This window comes from Prionailurus bengalensis, chromosome E3 (genome assembly GCF_016509475.1).
Source record: "Prionailurus bengalensis isolate Pbe53 chromosome E3, Fcat_Pben_1.1_paternal_pri, whole genome shotgun sequence".
Taxonomy (NCBI): domain Eukaryota; kingdom Metazoa; phylum Chordata; class Mammalia; order Carnivora; family Felidae; genus Prionailurus; species Prionailurus bengalensis.
In genome coordinates this window covers 16,810,915-16,833,623 of record NC_057357.1, presented here as the reverse complement: position 1 = coordinate 16,833,623, position 22,709 = coordinate 16,810,915, and the positions used below count along the sequence as shown (strand labels likewise).

The following is a 22,709-nucleotide window of genomic DNA, read 5'->3' as shown; positions in this document are numbered from 1 at the left end:
CAGTGTTGCATTAAGTAATTTCATATTCTTGGATATTACCTTTTTTTGAAATGTTTTTGTCACATAAACAGCACCACAATGACACAGTTGCTCGGGGTTTTTTTCTTCACTTAAGTAGCAGACTACCAGCTTTTCCCCAAACTGATCCATAGGTTCATCACAATTCCAATCAAAATCCCGGCAGGCTTCAGAAATGCAAAGGACCCAAATAGCTAACACAACCTTAAAAAAGAACAAAGTTGGAGGACTCACAGATCTCAATTTCAAAACTGACTACAAAGCTACAGTAATCAAGACAGTGTGGTACTGACATAAGAACAGGTATATACAGATCAGTGGAACAGAAGTGCAAGTCCATAAATAAGCTCATAAATATGAACCATTTGTACCAAGTAAATTTTCAACACATGCACCAAGTAAATTCAACACATGCACCAAGTAAATTTCAACACATGCACCAAGTAAATTCCATGGGGATAGTCTTTTCAACAAAGGGTGCTAAGACAACTCGATATCTTTGCAAAAGGATGAATTTAGACCCCTGCCTCACATTATACACAGAAATTAACCATAACATAAAGGTTAGAAGCAAACGTAGGAGAGAGTCTTTGTGACCTAGGTTAAGCATATAACACCAAAATCCATGAAAGAAAATGATAGATTATAATTTATCAAAATTAAAAACTTTGTAATTCAGAGGGCATCATTTAAAAAATTAAAATGCAAGTCACAAGACTGGGAGAAAATTTTACAAATCATATCTGATAAAGGACTTGTATCTAGTATATGTAAAGTCCTACAACTCAGTAATAAGAAGACAAATAACCCATTTCAAAAATAGACAAAGGATTTGAATAGACGATTCTTCACAGATACACAAATTATGCCAAAAAGCATAATTATTATACACAAATTATGCCAAAAAGCATATGAAAAGATGCTTAGCATCATTTATCATAAGAGAAATGCAAATCAAATGAGATTAAAAAAAACCCTAAAACAAGATATCATCTCACACCTTTTATGATGGCCATTATCAAGAGAACAGAAAGTAACAAGTATGGTGAAGATACAGAAAAATTGGAACCTTTGTGCAGTTGGTAGGAATGTAAAATGTTGTAGTAATTATGGAAAACAATACAGAGGTTCCTCAAAACATTAAAAATAGAATAACCATATGATCAACAATTCTACTTCTAAGTTTCTAATCAGAAGAATTCAAAGCAGCATCTCAGAGATATTTTCCCATTAATTTTCATTGCAAGCATTAGTCACAGTAGCCAAGAGGTGGAAGCAACCCAAATATCCATCGAGAGATGAATGGATAAAGAAAATGTGATATATACATATAAAGGAATATTATGCAGCCTTTCAAAGAAGGAAACTCTGCCATGTGCTACAATATGGATAAGCCTTGAGGACATTAAGCCATTCATAAAAGGACAAATAGTATATGATTCCACTAAGAACAAAGTCTCTAAAGTAGTTAGAATCACAGTAATGGAAAATGAATAGTTGCCAGGGTCCAGGTAGAGGGGACTTGGTGTTTAGTGAGTATTGAGTTTAAATTTGACAAGATCAAAAAGTTCTGGAGATCCCTTGCACAACAATGTGAGTGCTTGTGACACTACTAAACTGTGAAATGGCTGAGGTAAGTTTAATGTTATGTGTTTTTACCACAATAAAAAATAAATAATCATGAAATAAATTTTTTAAAAAATTTTTCAGTGGGCAAGGGATTTGAATAGACATTTCACCAAAAGAAATGTATAAATGCCTAATAAGCACGTGAAAAAGTGCTCAACACTCCCAGTCATTAAGGAAATGCAAAGTAAAATCACAAAGAGAGAAGACATCACAAACATTCAGATGGCTTTCACTAAGAAGACAGATAATAACACATGTTGGTGAAGTTGTGAATCAGTTGGGGCCCTCATACATTGCTGATGAGAATGTTAAGTGGTACAGCCACTTCGGAAAATAGGCAGTTACTCAAAATGTTAAACATGGAATTACCATATGACCTCACAGTTCTATTCCTAGGTATATACCCAAGAGAATGAAAGCATGCATTCATATAAACTCATATACAGTGATCATAGCATTTCATAATAACCAAATAGTGGAAATAGCCCAAAATGCCCATCAGCAGAGTGATGGAAAAATAGGCTGTGCTGCATCCACATAATGGAATACTATTCAACAGTAAAAAGAAGTGAACTGCTGATATGCACTACAAATATAGGTGAACCTCAATAACATGCTATGTGAAAGAGTCCAAAGCAGCACATATTCTGTGATTCTATTTGTATGAAATATCCAGAAAAAGCAAATCTATAGAGACAGAAAGATCAGTGGTTTCCTGGGGCTAGAGGTGGGAACAGAAAATGATTGTAGATGGGCACAAGGGATCTTTTAGCACAACTGGATTGTGATGATTGCATAAGTCTGTAAATTTAGTAAATATATATATATATGTATATATATATATAATATATAAATGTATATATATTTATACCTAAGTGATTTAGGTATATTTATACCTAAGTGATATTTTACAGGATGTAAAATATACCTCAGTAAAGCTGCTAATGATGCACACACCTTACCAAAGAGAATTTATACCATGAAACCAAGAATAATTCAAAAAGAGGACATTGATAAATATAACATAGTTGAGGCTCTAATAGGTGTCTGGCTTCTGCACCCCAAATACCCGGCCCCCATGCCTCTGTTAGAGCACTTGTCACCCCAGTGGAGTCTCTAGTTTCTAGTTCTACAACTCTGTCTACAAGACCTGGCACATCCTGGGTGGTTGGTAAATGTTGAATAGAGGGCAGAAACTAGTGGTTACATAAGAAGAAAAGGTCTTTGCCAAGGCCAGTTGCCAAACTTGTAAACAACTTCTGTGCCTGAGGGGAACAGATTATATATATTCATGCAGTAGAATCTTTTTTTTTTTTTTAATGTTTATTTTTGAGAGAACACAAGCAGGGGGAGAGGCAGAAAGAGAGGGAGACACAGAATCTGAAGCAGGCTCCAGGCTCTCACCTGTCAGCACAGAGCCCTACACGGGGCTCAAATCCATGAACTGCAAGATCATGACCTGAGCCAAAGGTGGACGCTTAACCAACTGAGCCACCCAGGCACGCCTCTGCAGTAGAATCTTATATGGTGGTTAAAGTAAAACAGATCTGCATATGGATAAGCATTGAAAACACCAAGTTCAAGAGAAAGAGCTAAAGAATGTGTACAACGTGATGTCTTTTAGGTAAAGTTGTTTTCATGTCTATTTATTTTTGAGAGAGAGCACAAATGGGGGAGGGGCAGAGAGAGAGAGACACAGAATCTAAAGCAGGCTCCAGGCTCTGAGTTGTCAGCACAGAGCTGGACGCAGGGCTTGAACTCACAAACCATGAGATCATGACCGGAGCCAAAGTGGGAGGCTTAACCAACTGAGCCACCCAGGTGCCCCTTAGGTAAATTTTTAAATAATGTAACAAAAGAGTCCTATAAGCAAGTTGTATATGAATTATATGAAAAGATAGAACTGTTGTTCATGGATACATACATATGAAGTAGAAATACAAAACCATAGACAGGAAGACATGTCTTCAAAAGAGGTAACTGCTTCCAGAATGTAACTCATGGGGGAGGGTGGGTGGGGGTGGGGAGGAGAATGCAAAGGGAGCTTCACCTGTTTCTGTGGTGTTCAGTCTGAAACAAATACGAGAAAATGTAAAGTATTGATATTTTAAAAATCTAGGTGGCCAGAGTGTTTTAAATCATAATTTAAAAGACAGTTTAAAAATCATCTTAATCCATGTTCAGAAGTCATTTGAAAATATTGAATACCAGTTTTATTTTATTAGAGACACTAATTTCTTTAAAAAAAAAAAAGTTTATTTATTTTTGAGAGCGACAGATCATGAGCAGGAGAAGGGCAGAGAGAGAGGGAGACACAGAATCTAAAGCAAGCTCCAGGCTCCGAGCTGTCAGCACAGAGCCTGACACGGGGCTCAAACCCACAAACCATGAGATCATGACCTTAGCTGAAGTCGGACGCTTAACTGACTGAGCCACCCAGGCGCCCCTAGAGACACTAATTTCTAATAAGAAACACTTTAAAAATTAGGAATAGAGAATATTTTATTTAAATCAGGTTGGCAACCTTTTCTGTAAAGGAACAAATAATAAATATTTTAGGCTTTGGTGTGCCTGGGTGGTTCAGTCAGTTAAGCGTCTGATGTCAGCTCAGGTCATGATATCATGGTTCACCGGTTTGAACCCTGCATCATGCTCTCTGCTGACAGCTTGGAGCCTAGAGCCTGCTTTATAGATTCTGTGCCTCTCTCTCTCTCTCTCTCTCTCTCTCTCTCTCTCTCTCTTTCTCTCTCTCTCTCCCCTCCCCCACTCGTGCTCTGTCTCTCTCTGTCTGGCTCTCTCAAAAATAAAACTAAAACATAAAACATTAAAAAAATACATTTTAGGCTGTGTGGACTGTTCTGGGTCCATAACGATTATTTAACTCTGCTATTTTAGTGTGCAAGCAGCCGTGAGCTATTTGTAAATGGGTGAGCATGGCTGTGTTCCAACAAAACTTTATTTATGGTTGCTGAAATTTGAATGTCATGATTTTCATGTATCATGAAATATTCTTTTGATTAGATTTTCAAGCATTTAAAAATGTAGAAATCATTCTTAGGTCCTGGGCCATCAAAACAAGCAACAGAGCAGGGGATTTACTCTGAGGGTCTGCTGTGCTAGCCTTGATTTAAACAAAAGCACTATCCATTTCCTTCCATGTGTTCTTTTTATTTTCCGTTTTGAACTTTCTTGCTTTGAACTACATAATTTCTAAGATCTAGATCCAAAAAATGGCTCTGTGATTCTTTTTTTTTTTTTAAGAGTTTCTTTTTAAGTAATCTCTGTACCCAACATGGGGCTTGACCCCACATCCCAGACATCAAGAGTTGCATGCTTCACCAACTGAGCCAGCCAGGTGCCCCCATGATTCATATTTCTAATAAATCTTTTCTTCTTGGATCATCAAAGTCTACATAATGCAAGTTAGAATTTTTTTTAATTTGAAAACTAAGAAATACATATTTAATTGTATACTGTTATACAGTTAGTACCTATAGGCACCATTTTATTAAGGGACCTTTTTTAGGGAGGGGCCTTATAAATGTAATAATTTAGTTGCCCACAGAATAGGATCATTCATTATTTCTATTTTTGCATGTTACTAATTAAGACTTGCCCACCATGGGGGTGCCTGGGTGGCTCAGTCAGTTGAGCATCCAACTCTTATTATCAGCTCAGGTCATGATCTCCTGGTTTGTGGATTTGAACCCCACAACTGTCAGTTCAGCTGACAGTGCGGAGCCTGCTTAGGATTCTGTGTCTTACCCCACACACACACCCCCTCCTTCACTCATGCACTCTGCTGTCTAAATAAATAAATAAATAAACAAAAAAACAAACTTAAAAAAAAAAAAGATTTGTCCACCGTGGCCTTCACAAGGAAGTACTGAGATTTATTCTTCAGTTACTTAAAAAATTATTTATAAATCCAGCTCAGCATTCAATTTATATTTTGGCATATAGGTAACTATTTAAGATGGTGATCTCCTCTTCAGTACATGCTTCTGATTATTACGAGGCTAAGGCAAGTACATTTTCTTTGCCTACTGTAACTGAATTAGAAAAATTCATAATGAAATTAATAATCCTGAATATTTATCACTATCAATGAAAGACCGTTTTTCCCCACCTCTAAGTTAGAATGCACGTTAAAGTGATCTGCTTAATTTCAATAATTTACCAATCAGATTTGTAATTTTTGTGAAGCTATCAATCACTTAATTCTAGATATAAAGGTTAAAGAATTTAATATCATTTAGGGGTAGCCCATGGGAGCAATAGCAAGAGATCCCTCCTTCACCACAAAAGAGCCTAAAAGCATGGGTCACCCTCAGAGTTGAGCTTATGGGTATGAGAGCTGAGATGTACAAATTGATCTTAAGGAGGCTGGCTTTATCACTCCACTGCAGTTGCCCTTGGTCTGATCCTATACCCCGCTGCTTCCTTGATGTTCTAATTCAGTTGCTATGAAGTTTTCCTCCAGGACAAAAATGTACTGGTCAAGCCAACTCAGATATCTTGTCCCCCAAGAGTACTGTCTCACAGTAGATGTTAGTAGATTGATATCCTTGTTCATATGCCCCCAACTCTTCTAAATTAACTATAATGAATCTATCTTCCCAAGTCCTGTCAATTCTGACACCCTGATGACAGACTTTAGGCCAAAACGTGTTGATGTAAATTTACTGGGTAGTCTGTGGTGGGAGGTCTCCAGCTGTGCTTTTCTGGGTGACCTCCCTGTATCATTCAAGCCACTTTTTTCATTTTTAAGTTTGATTCTGGAAAACTGCTTTTGGGAAACATACATTTTCTAAAAATAGTTTTAGGATTTTAGATGCATCACTAATAATCAAGTAGTTGGTACAAATATGAAAGAAGGTGTTTAAGGAACTGACACGTTTGCAGTAGGAAATTTTAAAAGGAAAGTTTAAGACAAGTGCAAATTTTTAGTCAATTTAATCACAATTTCTTTTTTTTTGTGTTTTGATTTTCTTTTATTTTCACAATGTTTTATAATATCCCATATACAAGACCTATAAACTTTTCATTTCTAGCCTTTCAACATTTTTTATTATATCATTAAAAGTATCATTTATAAAATCTCCATTTTTTTAAGTTAGGATATAGAGATGAATTAGAATTTGTACCTTGACTCTATAAGGCAACTGATGAATTCACTTATTTTGTTTTGTTTTTCTTTTTTTGTCTTTTCAAAACTCCTTTTATTTTATTTTTTATTGTTTTAAATTTACATCCAAATTAGCTAGCATATAGTGCAACAATGATTTCAGGAGTAGATTCCGTAGTGCCCCTTACCCATTTAGCCCCTCCCCCCTCCGACAACCCCTCCAGTAACCCTCAGTTTGTTCTCCATATTTATGAGTCACTTCTGTTTTGTTCCCCTCCCTGTTTTTATATTATTTTTGTTTCCTTTCCCTTATGTTCATCTGTTTTGTCTCTTAAAGCCCTCATATGAGTGAAGTCATACAATTTTTGTCTTTCTCTGACTAATTTCACTTAGCATAATACCCTCCAGTTCCATGCACATAGTTGCAAATGGCAAGATTTCATTCTTTTTGATTGCTGAATAATACTCCATTGTATATACATATACCACATCTTCTTTTATATATATATATATATATATATATATATATATGAAATTTATTGACCAATTGGTTTCCATACAACACCCAGTGCTCATCCCAAAAGGTGCCCTCCTCAATACCCATCACCCACCCTCCCCTCCCTCCCACCCCCCATCAACCCTCAGTTTGTTCTCAGTTTTTAACAGTCTCTTATGCTTTGGCTCTCTCCCATTCTAACCTCTTTTTTTTTTTTTTCCTTCCCCTCCCCCATGGATTCCTGTTAAGTTTCTCAGGATCCACATAAGAGTGAAACCATATGGTATCTGTCTTTCTCTGTATGGCTTATTTCACTTAGCATCACACTCTCCAGTTCCATCCACGTTGCTACAAAAGGCCATATTTCATTTTTTCTCATTGCCACGTAATATTCCATTGTGTATATAAACCACAATTTCTTTATCCATTCATCAGTTGATGGACATTTAGGCTCTTTCCATAATTTGGCTATTGTTGAGAGTGCTGCTATGAACATTGGGGTACAAGTGCCCCTATGCATCAGTGCTCCTGTATCCCTTGGATAAATTCCTAGCAGTGCTATTGCTGGGTCATAGGGTAGGTCTATTTTTAATTTTCTGAGGAACCTCCACACTGCTTTCCAGAGCGGCTGCACCAATTTGCATTCCCACCAACAGTGCAAGAGGGTTCCCGTTTCTCCACATCCTCTCCAGCATCTATAGTCTCCTGATTTGTTCATTTTGGCCACTCTGACTGGCGTGAGGTGATACCTGAGTGTGGTTTTGATTTGTATTTCCCTGATAAGGAGCGACGCTGAACATCTTTCATGTGCCTGTTGGCCATCCGGATGTCTTCTTTAGAGAAGTGTCTATTCATGTTTTCTGCCCATTTCTTCACTGGGTTATTTGTTTTTCGGGTGTGGAGTTTGGTGAGCTCTTTATAGATTTTGGATACTAGCCCTTTGTCCGATATGTCATTTGCAAATATCTTTTCCCATTCCGTTGGTTGCCTTTTAGTTTTGTTGGTTGTTTCCTTTGCTGTGCAGAAGCTTTTTATCTTCATAAGGTCCCAGTAATTCACTTTTGCTTTTAATTCCCTTGCCTTTGGGGATGTGTCAAGTAAGAGATTGCTACGGCTGAGGTCAGAGAGGTCTTTTCCTGCCTTCTCCTCTAAGGTTTTGATGGTTTCCTGTCTCACATTTAGGTCCTTTATCCATTTTGAGTTTATTTTTGTGAATGATGAGAGAAAGTGGTCTAGTTTCAACCTTCTGCATGTTGCTGTCCAGTTCTCCCAGCACCATTTGTTAAAGAGGCTGTCTTTTTTCCATTGGATGTTCTTTCCTGCTTTGTCAAAGATGAGTTGGGCATACGTTTGTGGGTCTAGTTCTGGGGTTTCTATTCTATTCCATTGGTCTATGTGTCTGTTTTTGTGCCAATACCATGCTGTCTTGATGATTACAGCTTTGTAGTAGAGGCTAAAGTCTGGGATTGTGATGCCTCCTGCTTTGGTCTTCTTCTTCAAAATTCCTTTGGCTATTCGGGGCCTTTTGTGGTTCCATATGAATTTTAGGATAGCTTGTTCTAGTTTCGAGAAGAATGCTGGTGCAATTTTGATTGGGATTGCATTGAATGTGTAGATAGCTTTGGGTAGTATTGACATTTTAACAATATTTATTTTTCCAATCCATGAGCAGGGAATGTCTTTCCATTTCTTTAAATCTTCTTCAATTACCTTCATAAGCTTTCTATAGTTTTCAGCATACAGATCCTTTACATCTTTGGTTAGATTTATTCCTAGGTATTTTATGCTTCTTGGTGCCATTGTGAATGGGATCAGTTTCTTTATTTGTCTTTCTGTTGCTTCATTGTTAGTGTATAAGAATGCAACTGATTTCTGTACATTGATTTTGTATCCTGCAACTTTGCTGAATTCCTGTATCAGTTCTAGCAGACTTTTGGTGGAGTCTATCGGATTTTCCATGTATAATATCATGTCATCTGCAAAAAGCGAAAGCTTGATTTGCCAATTTTGATGCCTTTGATTTCCTTTTGTTGTCTGATTGCTGATGCTAGAACTTCCAGCACTATGTTAAACAACAGCGGTGAGAGTGGGCATACCTGTCGTGTTCCTGATCTCAGGGAAAAAGCTCTCAGTTTTTCCCCGTTGAGGATGATGTTAGCTGTGGGCTTTTCATAAATGGCTTTTATGATCTTTAAGTATGTTCCTTCTATCCCGACTTTCTCAAGGGTTTTTATTAAGAAAGGGTGCTGGATTTTGTCAAAGGCCTTTTCTGCATCGATTGACAGGATCATATGGTTTTTCTCTTTTTTTTTGTTAATGTGATGTATCACGTTGATTGATTTGCGAATGTTGAACCAGCCCTGCATCCCAGGAATGAATCCCACTTGATCATGGTGAATAATTCTTTTTATATGCTGTTGAATTCGATTTGCTAGTATCTTATTGAGAATTTTTGCATCCATATTCATCAGGGATATTGGCCTGTAGTTCTCTTTTTTTACTGGGTCTCTGTCTGGTTTAGGAATCAAAGTAATACTGGCTTCATAGAATGAGTCTGGAAGTTTTCCTTCCCTTTCTATTTCTTGGAATAGCTTGAGAAGGATAGGTATTATCTCTGCTTTAAACGTCTGGTAGAACTCCCCTGGGAAGCCATCTGGTCCTGGACTCTTATTTGTTGGGAGATTTTTGATAACCGATTCAATTTCTTCACTGGTTATGGGTCTGTTCAAGCTTTCTATTTCCTCCTGATTGAGTTTTGGAAGAGTGTGGGTGTTCAGGAATTTGTCCATTTCTTCCAGGTTGTCCAATTTGTTGGCATATAATCTTTCATAGTATTCCCTGATAATTGTTTGTATCTCTGAGGGATTGGTTGTAATAATTCCATTTTCATTCATGATTTTATCTATTTGGGTCATCTCCCTTTTCTTTTTGAGAAGCCTGGCTAGAGGTTTGTCAATTTTGTTTATTTTTTCAAAAAACCAACTCTTGGTTTCGTTGATCTGCTCTACAGTTTTTTTAGATTCTATATTGTTTATTTCTGCTCTGATCTTTATTATTTCTCTTCTTCTGCTGGGTTTAGGCTGTCTTTGCTGTTCTGCTTCTAGTTCCTTTAGGTGTGCTGTTAGATTTTATATTTGGGATTTTTCTTGTTTCTTGAGATAGGCCTGGATTGCAATGTATTTTCCTCTCAGGACTGCCTTCACTGCGTCCCAAAGCGTTTGGATTGTTGTATTTTCATTTTCGTTTGTTTCCATATATTTTTTAATTTCTTCTCTAATTGCCTGGTTGACTCATTCATTCTTTAGTAGGGTGTTCTTTAACCTCCATGCTTTTGGCGGTTTTCCAGACTTTTTTCTGTGGTTGATTTCAAGCTTCATAGCATTGTGGTCTGAAAGTATGCATGGTATAATTTCAATTCTTGTAAACTTATGAAGGGCTGTTTTGTGACCCAGTATATGATCTATCTTGGAGAATGTTCCATGTGCACTCGAGAAGAAAGTATATTCTGTTGCTTTGGGATGCAGAGTTCTAAATATATCTGTCAAGTCCATCTGATCCAATGTCTCATTCAGGGCCCTTGTTTCTTTATTGACCGTGTGTCTAGATGATCTATCCATTTCTGTAAGTGGGGTGTTAAAGTCCCCTGCAATTACCACATTCTTATCGATAAGGTTGCTTATGTTTATGAGTAATTGTTTTATATATTTGGGGGCTCTGGTATTCGGCGCATAGACATTTATAATTGTTAGCTCTTCCTGATGGATAGACCCTGTAACTATTATATAATGTCCTTCTTCATCTCTTGTTACAGCCTTTAATTTAAAGTCTAGTTTGTCTGATATAAGTATGGCTACTCCAGCTTTCTTTTGGCTTCCAGTAGCATGGTAAATAGTTCTCCATCCCCTCACTCTCAATCTAAAGGTGTCCTCAGGTCTAAAATGAGTCTCTTGTAGACAGCAAATAGATGGGTCTTGTTTTTTTATCCATTCTGATACCCTATGTCTTTTGGTTGGCGCATTTAATCCATTTACATTCAGTGTTATTATAGAAAGATACGGGTTTAGAGTCATTGTGATGTCTGTATGTTTTATGCTTGTAGCGATGTCTCTGGTACTTTGTCTCACAGGGTCCCCTCTTGTAGGGCTGGTTTAGTGGTGACAAATTCCTTCAGTTTTTGTTTGTTTGGGAAGACCTTTATCTCTCCTTCTATTCTAAATGACAGACTTGCTGGATAAAGGATTCTTGGCTGCATATTTTTTCTGTCTAGCACCCTGAAAATCTCGTGCCAATTCTTTCTGGCCTGCCAAGTTTCAAAAGAGAGATCAGTCACGAGTCTTATAGGTCTCCCTTTATATGTGAGGGCACGTTTACCCCTTGCTGCTTTCAGAATTTTCTCTTTATCCTTGTATTTTGCCAGTTTCACTATGATATGTCGTGCAGAAGATCGATTCAAGTTACGTCTGAAGGGAGTTCTCTGTGCCTCTTGGATTTCAATGCCTTTTTCCTTCCCCAGTTCAGGGAAGTTCTCAGCTATTATTTCTTCAAGTACCCCTTCAGCACCTTTCCCTCTCTCTTCCTCCTCTGGGATACCAATTATGCGTATATTATTTCTTTTTAGTGTATCACTTAGTTCTCTAATTTTCCCCTCATACTCCTGGATTTTTTTATCTCTCTTTTTCTCAGCTTCCTCTTTTTCCATAACTTTATCTTCTAGTTCACCTATTCTCTCCTCTGCCCCTTCCATCCGAGCCGTGGTGGTTTCCATTTTGTTTTGCATTTCATTTAAAGCGTTTTTCAGCTCCTCGTGACTGTTCCTTAGTCCCTTGATCTCTGTAGCAAGAGATTCTCTGCTGTCCTCTATACTGTTTTCAAGCCCAGCGATTAATTTTATGACTATTATTCTAAATTCACTTTCTGTTATATTATTTAAATCCTTTTTGATCAGCTCATTAGCTGTTGTTATTTCCTGGAGATTGTTCTGAGGGGAATTCTTCCGCTTGGTCATTTTGGATAGTCCCTGGAGTGGTGAGGACCTGCAGGGCACTTCCCCTGTGCTGTGGTGTATAACTGGAGTTGGTGGGCGGGGCCGCAGTCCGACCTGATGTCTGCCCCCAGCCCACCGCTGGGGCCACAGTCAGACTGGTGTGTGCCTTCTCTTCCCCTCTCCTAGGGGCGGGATTCACTGTGGGGTGGCGTGGCCCGTCTGGGCTACTTGCACCCTGCCAGGCTTGTGATGCTGGGGATCTGGCGTATTAGCTGGGGTGGGTAGGCAAGGTGCACGGGGGCAGGAGGGGCAGGCTTAGATCGCTTCTCCTTAGGTGATCCACTTCAGGAGGGGCCCTGTGGCAGCGGGAGGGAGTCAGATCCGCTGCCGGAGGTTTGGCTCCGCAGAAGCGCAGAGTTGGGTGTTTGCGCGGAGCGAGCAATTTCCCCGGCAGGAACCGGTTCCCTTTGGGATTTCGGCTGGGGGATGGGCGGGGGAGATGGCGCTGGCGAGCGCCTTTGTTCCCCACCAAACTGAGCTCTGTTGTCAGGGGGCTCAGCAGCTCTCCCTCCCTTTTTCCTCCAGCCTTCCCACTTTCTGAGCAGAGCTGTTAACTTATGACCTCCCAGACGCGAAGTCGCGCTTGTTGTGGGAACACAGTCCGTCAGGCCCCTCCACTTTTGCAAGCCAGACTCGGGGGCTCTGCTTGGCCGGCGAGCCGCCCCTCCGCCCCGGCTCCCTCCCGCCAGTCCGTGGAGCGCGCACCGCCTCGCAGCCCTTCCTACCCTCTTCCGTGGGCCTCTCGTCTGCACTTGGCTCTGGCGACTCCGTTCTGCTAATCCTCTGGCGGTTTTCTGGGTTATTTAGGCAGGTGTAGGTGGAATCTAAGTGATCAGCAGGACGCGCGGTGAGCCCAGCGTCCTCCTACGCCACCATCTTCCCCTCCTCTCTCCCACATCTTCTTTATCCATTCATCCATCGATGGACATGTGGGCCCTTTCCATACTTTGGCTATTGTTGATAGTGCTACTATAAACATGGGGGTGCATGTGTCCCTTCGAAACAGCACACCTGTATCCCGTGGATAAATGCCTAGAAGTGCAATTGCTGGGTCCTAGGGTAGTTCTATTTTTAGTTTTTTGAGGAACCTCCATACTGTTTTTCAGAGTGGCTGCACCAGCTTGCATTCCCACCAACAATGCAAAAGAGATCCTCTTTCTCCACATCCTTGCCAACATCTGTTGTTGCCTGGATTGTTAATGTTAGCCATTCTGACAGGTGTGAGGTGGTGTCTCATTGTGGTTTTGATTTGTGTTTCCCTGATGATGAGTGATGTGGAGCATTTTTTCATGTGTTGGTTGGGCATCTGGATGTCTTCTTTGGAGAAGTGTCTATCCATGTCTTTTGCCCATTTCTTCACTGGATTATTTGTTTTTTAGTTGTTGAGTTTGATAAGTTCTTTATAGATTGGATACTAACCCTTTATCTGATATGTCATTTTCAAATATCTTCTCCCATTCTGTCAGTTGCCTTTTAGTTTTGCTGATTGTTTCCTTCGCTGTGCAGAAACTTTTTATTTTGATGAGGTCGCAGTAGTTCATTTTTGCTTTTGTTTACCTTGCCTCCGGAGATGTGTTGAGTAAGAAGTTGCTACGGCCAAGGTCAAAGAGGTTTTTGCCTGCTTTCTCCTTGAGGATTTTGATGGCTTCCTGTCTTACATTTAGGTCTTTCATCCATTTTGAGTTTATTTTTGTGTATGGTGTAAGAAACTGGTCCAGGTTCATTTTTCTGCATGTCGCTGTCCAGTTTTCCCAGCACCACTTGCTGAAGAGATTGTCTTTATTCCATTGGATACTCTTTCCTGCTTTGTCAAAGATTAGTTGGCCATACGTTTGTGGGTCCATGTCTGGGTTCTGTATTCTGTTCCATTGACCTGAGTGTCTGTTCTTGTGCCAGTGCCATACTGTCTTGATGATTACAGCTTTGTAGTATAGCTTGAAGTCTAGGATTGTGATGCCTCCAGCTTTGGTTTTCTTTTTCAAGATAATCAGAATTTCATGTTATACACAGACACACACACACACACACACACACACACACATATATATATATATATACACATACATATTCTCCCACACATAGGAATGCCATTTGGTACTCATTTTCCTGATGGTTCATTCTGGTAAGGGGGGAAAAAAAAAACAAGAGGCGGAATCTTTTTCTTTCATTTTTTATTGAGATATAATTGACACACATGTTAAATTAGTTTCAGGTGTATAGCACAGTGATTGGGCAAGTGTAGCTACCTTCTGTCACCATACAACACTATTATAATACCACGAGGCAGTTCCAGTTTTGATAGTGATGGCATATCAGTAGGAAGCTCTACATTCATGTTTTTCCATGTGCTGTCCAAGAGGTTGAAGAATCTCCCTTCGAGTTTAGAGAGCTCATGTGTCTTCCGGAAATCATGGTCTGCAGCTGCTTTGAGGGTGTGCTCCCTTCTCCTCTGTCTTAAACCCCACTCTCCAGGGGTGGCCCCTGTCTCCCTTAGATAGAGTAACTCTTGGCATCTTGAGTGTTCTAATATCCAGGTTTTCCTCACTTTCCCTCAGCAGGTTCTTGGAGAAGCAATTCTGTTTAAGTTGACAGGTCCTATCCTCTGCCAATTTTCTTGACTTTATGTCAAGAATCAGGAGTGCAACCATGTACTCTGAAACATTGATTTTGTTTAGTCATTACTGTCCATTTCCCCTAAAAATGACTCTTCTAGTTACAGAAAAGTACATTTACATCTTATATAGGTTCTGTATATTAAAATAACATTCGATTGCATTTGGTAGTTAAAAAACAGTCTTCATATTGAACAACTTACTCTGAGGATAGAAAAAATCTGATTCTTTTTAATGTACCTGATTCAGTATCTGAACATTGTCATTGTCCCTTACAGGGCTCGTGCAATTCGCTTCAGACAGGATGGTAATGAAGCAGTTGGAGGATTCTTCTCTCAGATTGGGCAGCTATATATGGTGCATCATCTTTGGGGTATGTATTTTTTCCTTCATTTTTGTGTTACTGGGATTTCAGGGTTCATTACCAAATAAGTTAAACTAGGCAATAAAGCACATCTCAAGTCAGTAACTTTAAACACCATAGCAAATCCAAACATCATAGATGGAAAGTAAATGCTGGGCTATCTACAAGGAAAGAGGTCAACAGTGATGAACTATCTACAAGGAAAGAGGTCAGCAGTGAAAGGCCCGTAGATTTGTGGCACATTAGCAGCTGACGTGGGAGTGGGAATAGTGGTGAAAGGAACAGGCAGCCAGCCGTGGGAGAGGGAAGATGGTAAAACTGTTGTCCCTTTCTAGACACTTCCCATGACTCCTCAGAAACAATCCTGCATTTTACCAGAGAGACACCTCCCCACACACTCATTCGCTGCCTGCCTTGTGTCTGGTTACATTGTCCAGAGGCCCTTCTCTGTGTACTTTTCCAACCCTGCCCACTTTTGTTTGGCACCATCTTTAGTATCTCTCAGGGCCTGACTCAGGTGTGCCCCCTCGCCCCCCCTAATGAGTGTCACTCTCCTCTTGAACCCCCAGAGCCCAGTATCATGTAGGTCGTCACGTTGTGGCTATTTGTGTCTGTCTCCCTGCTAAGAACAGGAATTAGGTCTAAGTAATAGCTTGGTACATTCTGGGCACGTCTGTATGTTTATTAAAGTTTTTGTGGGTTTTTTTCAAATGTTTGTTTATTTTGAGAGAGAGAGAGAGAGAGAGAGAGAGAGAGAGAGAGAGAATACCAGTAGAGGAAAGGCAGAGAGAGGGGAACAGAACCTGAAGCCGGCTCTGCACTGATGGCAGTAAGCCCAACGTGGGGCCCGAACCCACGAACTGTGAGATCATGACCTGGGCCAAGGTCCATTGCTCAACCGACTGAGCCACCAAGGCACCCCTATTTATTAAAGCTTAAAAAATGAAAAGTGGAAATCATTTCCAGACCATATTAATAAACTGAGATGTTGTTTGACTGCTCAGTCCCACCACGTGCTGCACCCTGAGAGCCTGCTGTGTTAGCGTGGCAGGCTTACAAAGATAAGTGACAGGGCTAATGAAGGATTAAGACAACATAAGGGATATGCCATGAGGCAGTGTGTGATCAGTAACAGAGTTATATTCGGGGCACTCCCAGCGCTTAAAGGGATATAAACTTACATGTAGTTGAGGAAAATCAGTAAAAGGTGAATATGAGCTAGACTCTTGGATCTAAATAGGTTGCAGGTAAAGTCAAGCAGGAAGGGCTAGAATAGTGATGGAGATATGAGAATTATTATAAACAGTGGTCATAAAACTACAAATAGTGCAGACTGGCTAAATGGTAAGAGACCTGCTGAGGACCTAAGTCTGAAGTGGATAACTTGAGGCAAGAAAAGTAGTTCTTACACCATCAGGGTCTGGGGAAGAGACCCCCATCCTCACCTCCACCAATCACTGCTTCATCCAGTTGCTGATCTCAGCTGCACACACTGGGCCTCCCTGGTGTGTAAGCAACTGAAAACCCTGCACCAAATGATAGATGCTCCCACGAGCATCAGGTGCAACGTTGTCCTAGGGACCTTGGTTCTCTAGCTAACTGGGATTTGACTTCATAAATATCAGAGTTGTCAAATATAATAGATTTGGGAACAAATCTTCAAAACATATGTCCCTGCCTTTAGAGATTATGCTAAACATAATTTAACCTTTATGGGTTGAAGGTAGGGGTGAAGTCGTTTTTTTTTTTGTTTTTTTTTAAATAATTATGTGGTCTGTCTGGAGGATATAAACTGAAAAGTCAGACCTCTTCCCTCACCTTCCCCTCAGGCTTGGCTCCTGCGCACCTTCCCAGACACCCTCGGTATCTGAGCACAGGAACTTGATGGTCAGGGTTGCCATGTGCTTTGACTCTTAGGCAGAGGGCAAGCCATGTACCCACTCCACTCATGTCAGGGTTTCCAGTGTGTCTGGATAGGGACTCGCGGGTGACAGAGCAGACAGGCACTGGCGGGTGTAAGTGGCAGAGCTCTGACAGAAGCTGTGGGGAGCATAGGCCCTCAACTCTGTCCCATGGGGAGGACTTAAGGCTTCACAACAGCAGTTGACAAGGAGTTCACCAAGATGATCCTCCATGCAGAGACGCAGAAGCCAGGAACAGTGTGGTGCTCTGGCATTGGAGAGCGGCCAGATTGCGGCATGTGTCTTTTCTTAGGCAGTACTCTTCTCTACCTTCCTTTGTTGTCCCCAGTCAGTGTCCCAAATGTCCACTACCCTATTATATAGGAGAAAGTATCGAGATATGCAGAGATGAATTCTCAGTAGCCTGCCCCAAAAACTTACCCTCACTTTTCCACATTTTTTAGAGAACCACGTTTATCAGGCACCTCCAGCGTGTTATTTTCTGCATCATTCTCTTTAATCCTCACCACTACAAACCACAATGAGGTACCTGTGCCTCACAAATGATAAATCAATCACCTAGAATCGTCAGTAACTGAACCAGGCTCAGACTTGGGCACTTCTGGCTTTTTCAAAGCAGATCATTCTACAACACAGCACCTCTTCCTTTTACCCTCGCACTTGATGCCATTCCTTCCTCACCTTCCTTCAGGCCCTGCCCCTTCCATCTGTTCCACCACCCCCATCTATGGGCTCCCTCTCCCCAGTAATATGAACATGCCCAAGTGCTTCCTGCCTTTAAAAAGCCTCAAACCCAAGTGTCCACTGATGGATAAACAGATAAACAAAATGTGGTATGTATATATAATAGAACATTGTTTCCATAAAAAGGAACGAAATGCCAATACATGCTTCAACATAGATGAGCCTTGAAAACATTAGATTCCGCTTACATGAGGTGCCTAGCATAGGCAAATTCATAGAGACAGAATGCAGGGTAGAGGCTCCTAGGGGCTGCCTGGAGGGGAAAATGGGAAGTTAGTGTTCAGTGGATACAGAGTTTTAATTTGGGATGGTGAAAAAGTTTCAGAGATGGATAATAAAGTGGGATGATTGTGAATTACTTAATGCCACCTAATTGTACATTTTTAAATGGTTAAAAGTTAATTTTGCTATGCATATTTTACCAAATTAAAAAAATTTTAACTAAGAAAATTAAAAAACTGAAATTAAAAAAAAGAACACAGCCCTTTCCAACCTGTTCCCTGCAAGGGGGAGTCACCACACAGTGCACTGGCCATGCACCTGCCCTCAGTTGGATGCTGCTGCTTCTCATATGAATGCTAAATTGTTTTGCTCTGGGTGGTAAGAGGTAAAAGATTTCTTTTCCTTCTGTTTTTCAGCCTCTTCACAATTTTAGGTACTAAATTTATGCTCTATTACTAGTTGAGGGAAATTTTATCTTTAGGTGATTAAGTTGCTATACCTACAAGGGTAGGTCTTCTCATAAGGAGAAAGAAGCCCTGTGAAGAATAGGGTGTGTGTCCCAGAATAGAGAAACTAGAAGCCCTGATTCTTGTCCTTTTAATCTTGTCTGACCCTGTCAAGAGGCATTTCCCTGGTGAGTAGTTGGAAGGATCTTGCCAGGCTGGGATTTGGCAACCAAGGCACCCAGATGAGATACCTGAATTGTACCATGTGACACCAAGGACTGTGATACCTTTGACCATGCTCTTCTCTCCACCTGGCATGCCTTTGTCTTCTGTTACTATCTGTCAGTGACATTCTTTTCAACCTCTGAGCCCGACCCACCTGGTCAAATCACACCTTCCAGACACCTCTCTCCAGTCTCCTCCCTGTTCCTGTGGGCTCTGTTCTCGAGTATTCCACAGTGCTCAACAGTTGACCTTGTCTTTACTTGTCTTTTTGTTCTCCACTGCATTGAACACAGTCTCTCACCCAGATAATTGTAGTGCTTTGGAAATGTTGAACAAAATTGAATATTGCTTAATTATAGTCTGACAGTTTCTGGTTATGAGTTTAACATTATTGAAGAACCTCGGTTTGAAAGGTAGGTCTTGAATCCACTAGACTGTAACATTTAAAGATCTGTTTATTTGCTTCTCTCACAAGGCCTAACATAATTTTTCTCAGAATAACCAACTCACAATTATCCCAGCTTAGTACTAAATTCCCTCAGTAGTTGCTTTGAGAAAACCAGCTGAGCAGCTGAATCAGTACTTGTTGGACATAGCTAGTGGAATGCAGGACAGTGTGTTTGGATTAAGTCTTGTTTCTTCCGTGTGGTTATTTTTCAGCTTACAAGGATCTTCAGACCAGGGAAGATATACGGAATGCAGCATGGCATAAACATGGCTGGGAAGAATTGGTGTATTATACAGGTAACATTTTCAAGACATAAAACTTGTCATTCTTCTCATCTTACTGTTTTATGTTCTTTCACCCTAAGGCTGATATGTTACTTTTTAATTAATTAATTAATTTTTAAGTAATCTCTGCACCCAACGTGGACCTCGAACTCACGACTCTGAGCTCAAGTGTCGCATGCTCTTCCGACTGAGCCAGTTAGGTGCCCCTTGTACTTTTTTTTTTTAATAGTATGTTGCTCTAAGATGGTGAATCATAAGTTTGGGGGGATAAAGATTAGTCAGATTTTTCTTTAAGAGTTGCATGACTTCTTTTCAATAAGGAATTTTCATTCTTTCAAGTATGTTTGTGGGGAGCCTGGCTGGCTCAGTCAGTGGAGCATGCAACTCTTGATCTCAGAGTTGTAAGTTCGAGCCGCACATTGGGTGCAAAAAAAAAAAATCTTAAAAAAAACTATGTACGTTGTCTGGTACAGTTTCAGACCCTTGCATGATGTAAACTTCACATCATTACCTTTTTTTTTTGTATTTTTCTATATTTTCTGAATATTTATTATACAATTTTTTCCTAAGCTTTCCCTTTCTCATCAAAATTATCTGTTCCCAAAAACATTATAATTTAATACAGCAATTAAAAATTTTGAAAATTGACATTTTGACTTTCTGTATGTACATGTCTGTGCATGCGCATGCATACCTGCATGCATGTATGCTATGAAATCCTGGTTGTTTGATTTTTGTAAGAACAGTTGGGCTGAATACAACCCAGAAATACTGACACAGGTAATAAGTACCAATCATGTTGCATTTCAGGTACATTTAAGCTCATATACTACTAACAAAAATCAAAGAATAGTTTGTTCTAGAAAATAAGTATTATCTTGTCTTTTAGTTCAAAACACCATATAATTGCATGTGACTTTGTTGCCTGTTCTTACAGTTTCATTAGTTTCCAGAGGCCTATTTTATTCAGCAGTGACAGTTTTTGAAGTACCGTGTATCTTTCCCTTTACAGAGTATAGTCAAATGCAGTATTATTTGATTTTATACAACTTTATTTAAAATTTTTCAATGTTTATATATTTTTGAGAGATACAGAGAGACAGAATGTGAGTAGGGAAGGGCAGAGAGAGAGGGAGACAAGCAGGCTCCAGGATCTGAGCTGTCAGCACAGAGCCTGATGCAGGGCTCGAACCCACACAGGGTGAGATCGTGACCTGAGCCAAAGTCGGACGCCCAACCGACTGAGCCACCCAGGCGCCCCTATATAACTTTATTTTAGTTCAAAGTTCTCAACCTTTTGATAAAGCACCATTTTTCTTAAAACATGGACTTTCCTAATTCCCTACAAATGAAACACATCTCCAGACAGAATCTGCTTTAATTCTAAAAACATCTCATAGGATGTTAATTGATCTACCATTAGCTTGTACATTTCTGCCCCTGAGATCAGTCCTATATTTTCCTCTATTCTGATTTTAAGCAACATGTCCTCTGAACGTTCTCAGCAACATATTCGTTCATGTATATTTACCATAATCTGTTTAGAAAAGAACAAGCACGGTAATCTTGATCCTTGTTTTCAGTCCCACTTATTCAGGAAATGGAATCCAGAATCATGATCCCACTGAAGACCTCACCCCTCCAGTAAAGCTGCAGATTTTAGATGTGCCTACATAAATTTATGTGACAAGTATTTGTCATAAACTAATTTTAATTGTATATCAAGTGAAAAAGAAACACTGAAGTGTAAACTGCTGTATATAGCTTATGAGAGACCTCTTTTCTTTAAAATTTACATAATCACAAGAAAGGAAACTATTATAGTTTGATTGTAACAGTCCTCAAATATACCTTATACCAACCACCAGCCACCCCTCCCCACCCTCTGGGAAAAGAGGGCCCAAATTAAAATTTGAATCCTCTCCAAATAGGAATCTAACCATGAAAAAAAAAGTTAGCAATTTCTTTATAAAAAGCAAATCTGTTTTATAATTACAGATTTTTAGGCAAATTTCTTGTATCAGGAAGAAATATAAATTTTGTCATGTTACTCTAGCAGTTATTTCTGAGTCTCAGACCAGGAACAAATTCTGAGTGTACCCGATACCTGAAAGTGTTTTATTCTCTCTCCTGTTTAATTGGTCAGCATAGTAAATGACATGTCATTACTAAGCTGGTAGTGGTTGCTAAGGTACATTTAATCAGTAACTCAGTCTTTACCTAGTATATTGTGATGGCTCTATATGAGGGGAAATAATGTGTCATACGTGATTCTGAAATGAACGCCTTGAATAGCACTAATTTTTATTTGTATATTTTTCTATAACAAATTGAGTAGCATTAAGAAAAGAGGTTTTATTTTGTAAACAATCATTTGTGACCTCAGACATTCTGTAGTTAATATTTTAGTAAGCTCACAGCAGATACTTCCAAGATTATGTATGAGGGGTGGTGCATGTTGAGATTTAAATTGGAATAAAGCTGCCTACTTTGTCTAGCTCTGATTTAGTTTTTTAATACAGTGTGCCAATTTTGTGACTGTAATCATGTGCAAGTCCTGTTGAAGTGAAAAATTAGGTCTGACCCCCAAATTAAAGAATTTATGTGTAAAATAAAGTGTGAATAATTCTCATATCAAATGTCAAACTTTTACATGTGAATGGTTTTCTCCAAGAACATATAAAAGTCAATAAAACATCTTGATTTTCACATATGACATGTTTGCAGTCTTTTTTTATGAACTTGTGCTAAGAATGACCCTGTACCTCTTGAAAAATAGCTTGTCCCTGTGAAGTGGGCATATGTGAGTCTATAGAGCAAAATATTAAATAAGCTCACCAGCTTCTAACTAGCCATTGAACAAGGTGTTTTGGGAAACAGGCTTTGTGTACCAGTGCATGGAGTTTGGGGGGTTGGGGTAGCGGTCAGAAGAACAGGCCCTTTCAAGTCCATGCACTGCTCCTTGATGAGGTACTTCCCTCTTTGGTGTTCTGTTCCCTTAACCTATAAAACGGGGAGGTGGAACCCAATGACATTTAACATCCCTTCAGCTCTGAATTTTGTAACTGGCTCTTCTTAATGCCACAGAAAGCAGTAGGAGAGAGAGGGCATAGTGAGCTCTGGCATA

The 22,709-nt window shown here is 39.7% G+C and overlaps 1 protein-coding gene across 2 annotated transcripts in view; it reads left to right on the top strand.

The window, feature by feature from the left end:
* Positions 1 to 22,295, top strand: part of NIPSNAP2 (nipsnap homolog 2) — a 44,331-nt gene extending 22,036 nt beyond the window's left edge. For both annotated transcript variants that reach the window (XM_043559917.1, XM_043559918.1), the window contains exons 8-10: positions 15,206 to 15,300; positions 19,511 to 19,594; positions 21,166 to 22,295. In XM_043559917.1, the coding sequence (XP_043415852.1) occupies positions 15,206 to 15,300; positions 19,511 to 19,594; positions 21,166 to 21,230 (244 nt within the window). In that variant the 3' untranslated portion in view covers positions 21,231 to 22,295. The remainder of the gene's footprint in view (positions 1 to 15,205; positions 15,301 to 19,510; positions 19,595 to 21,165) is intronic.
* Positions 22,296 to 22,709: the final 414 nt, after the last annotated feature.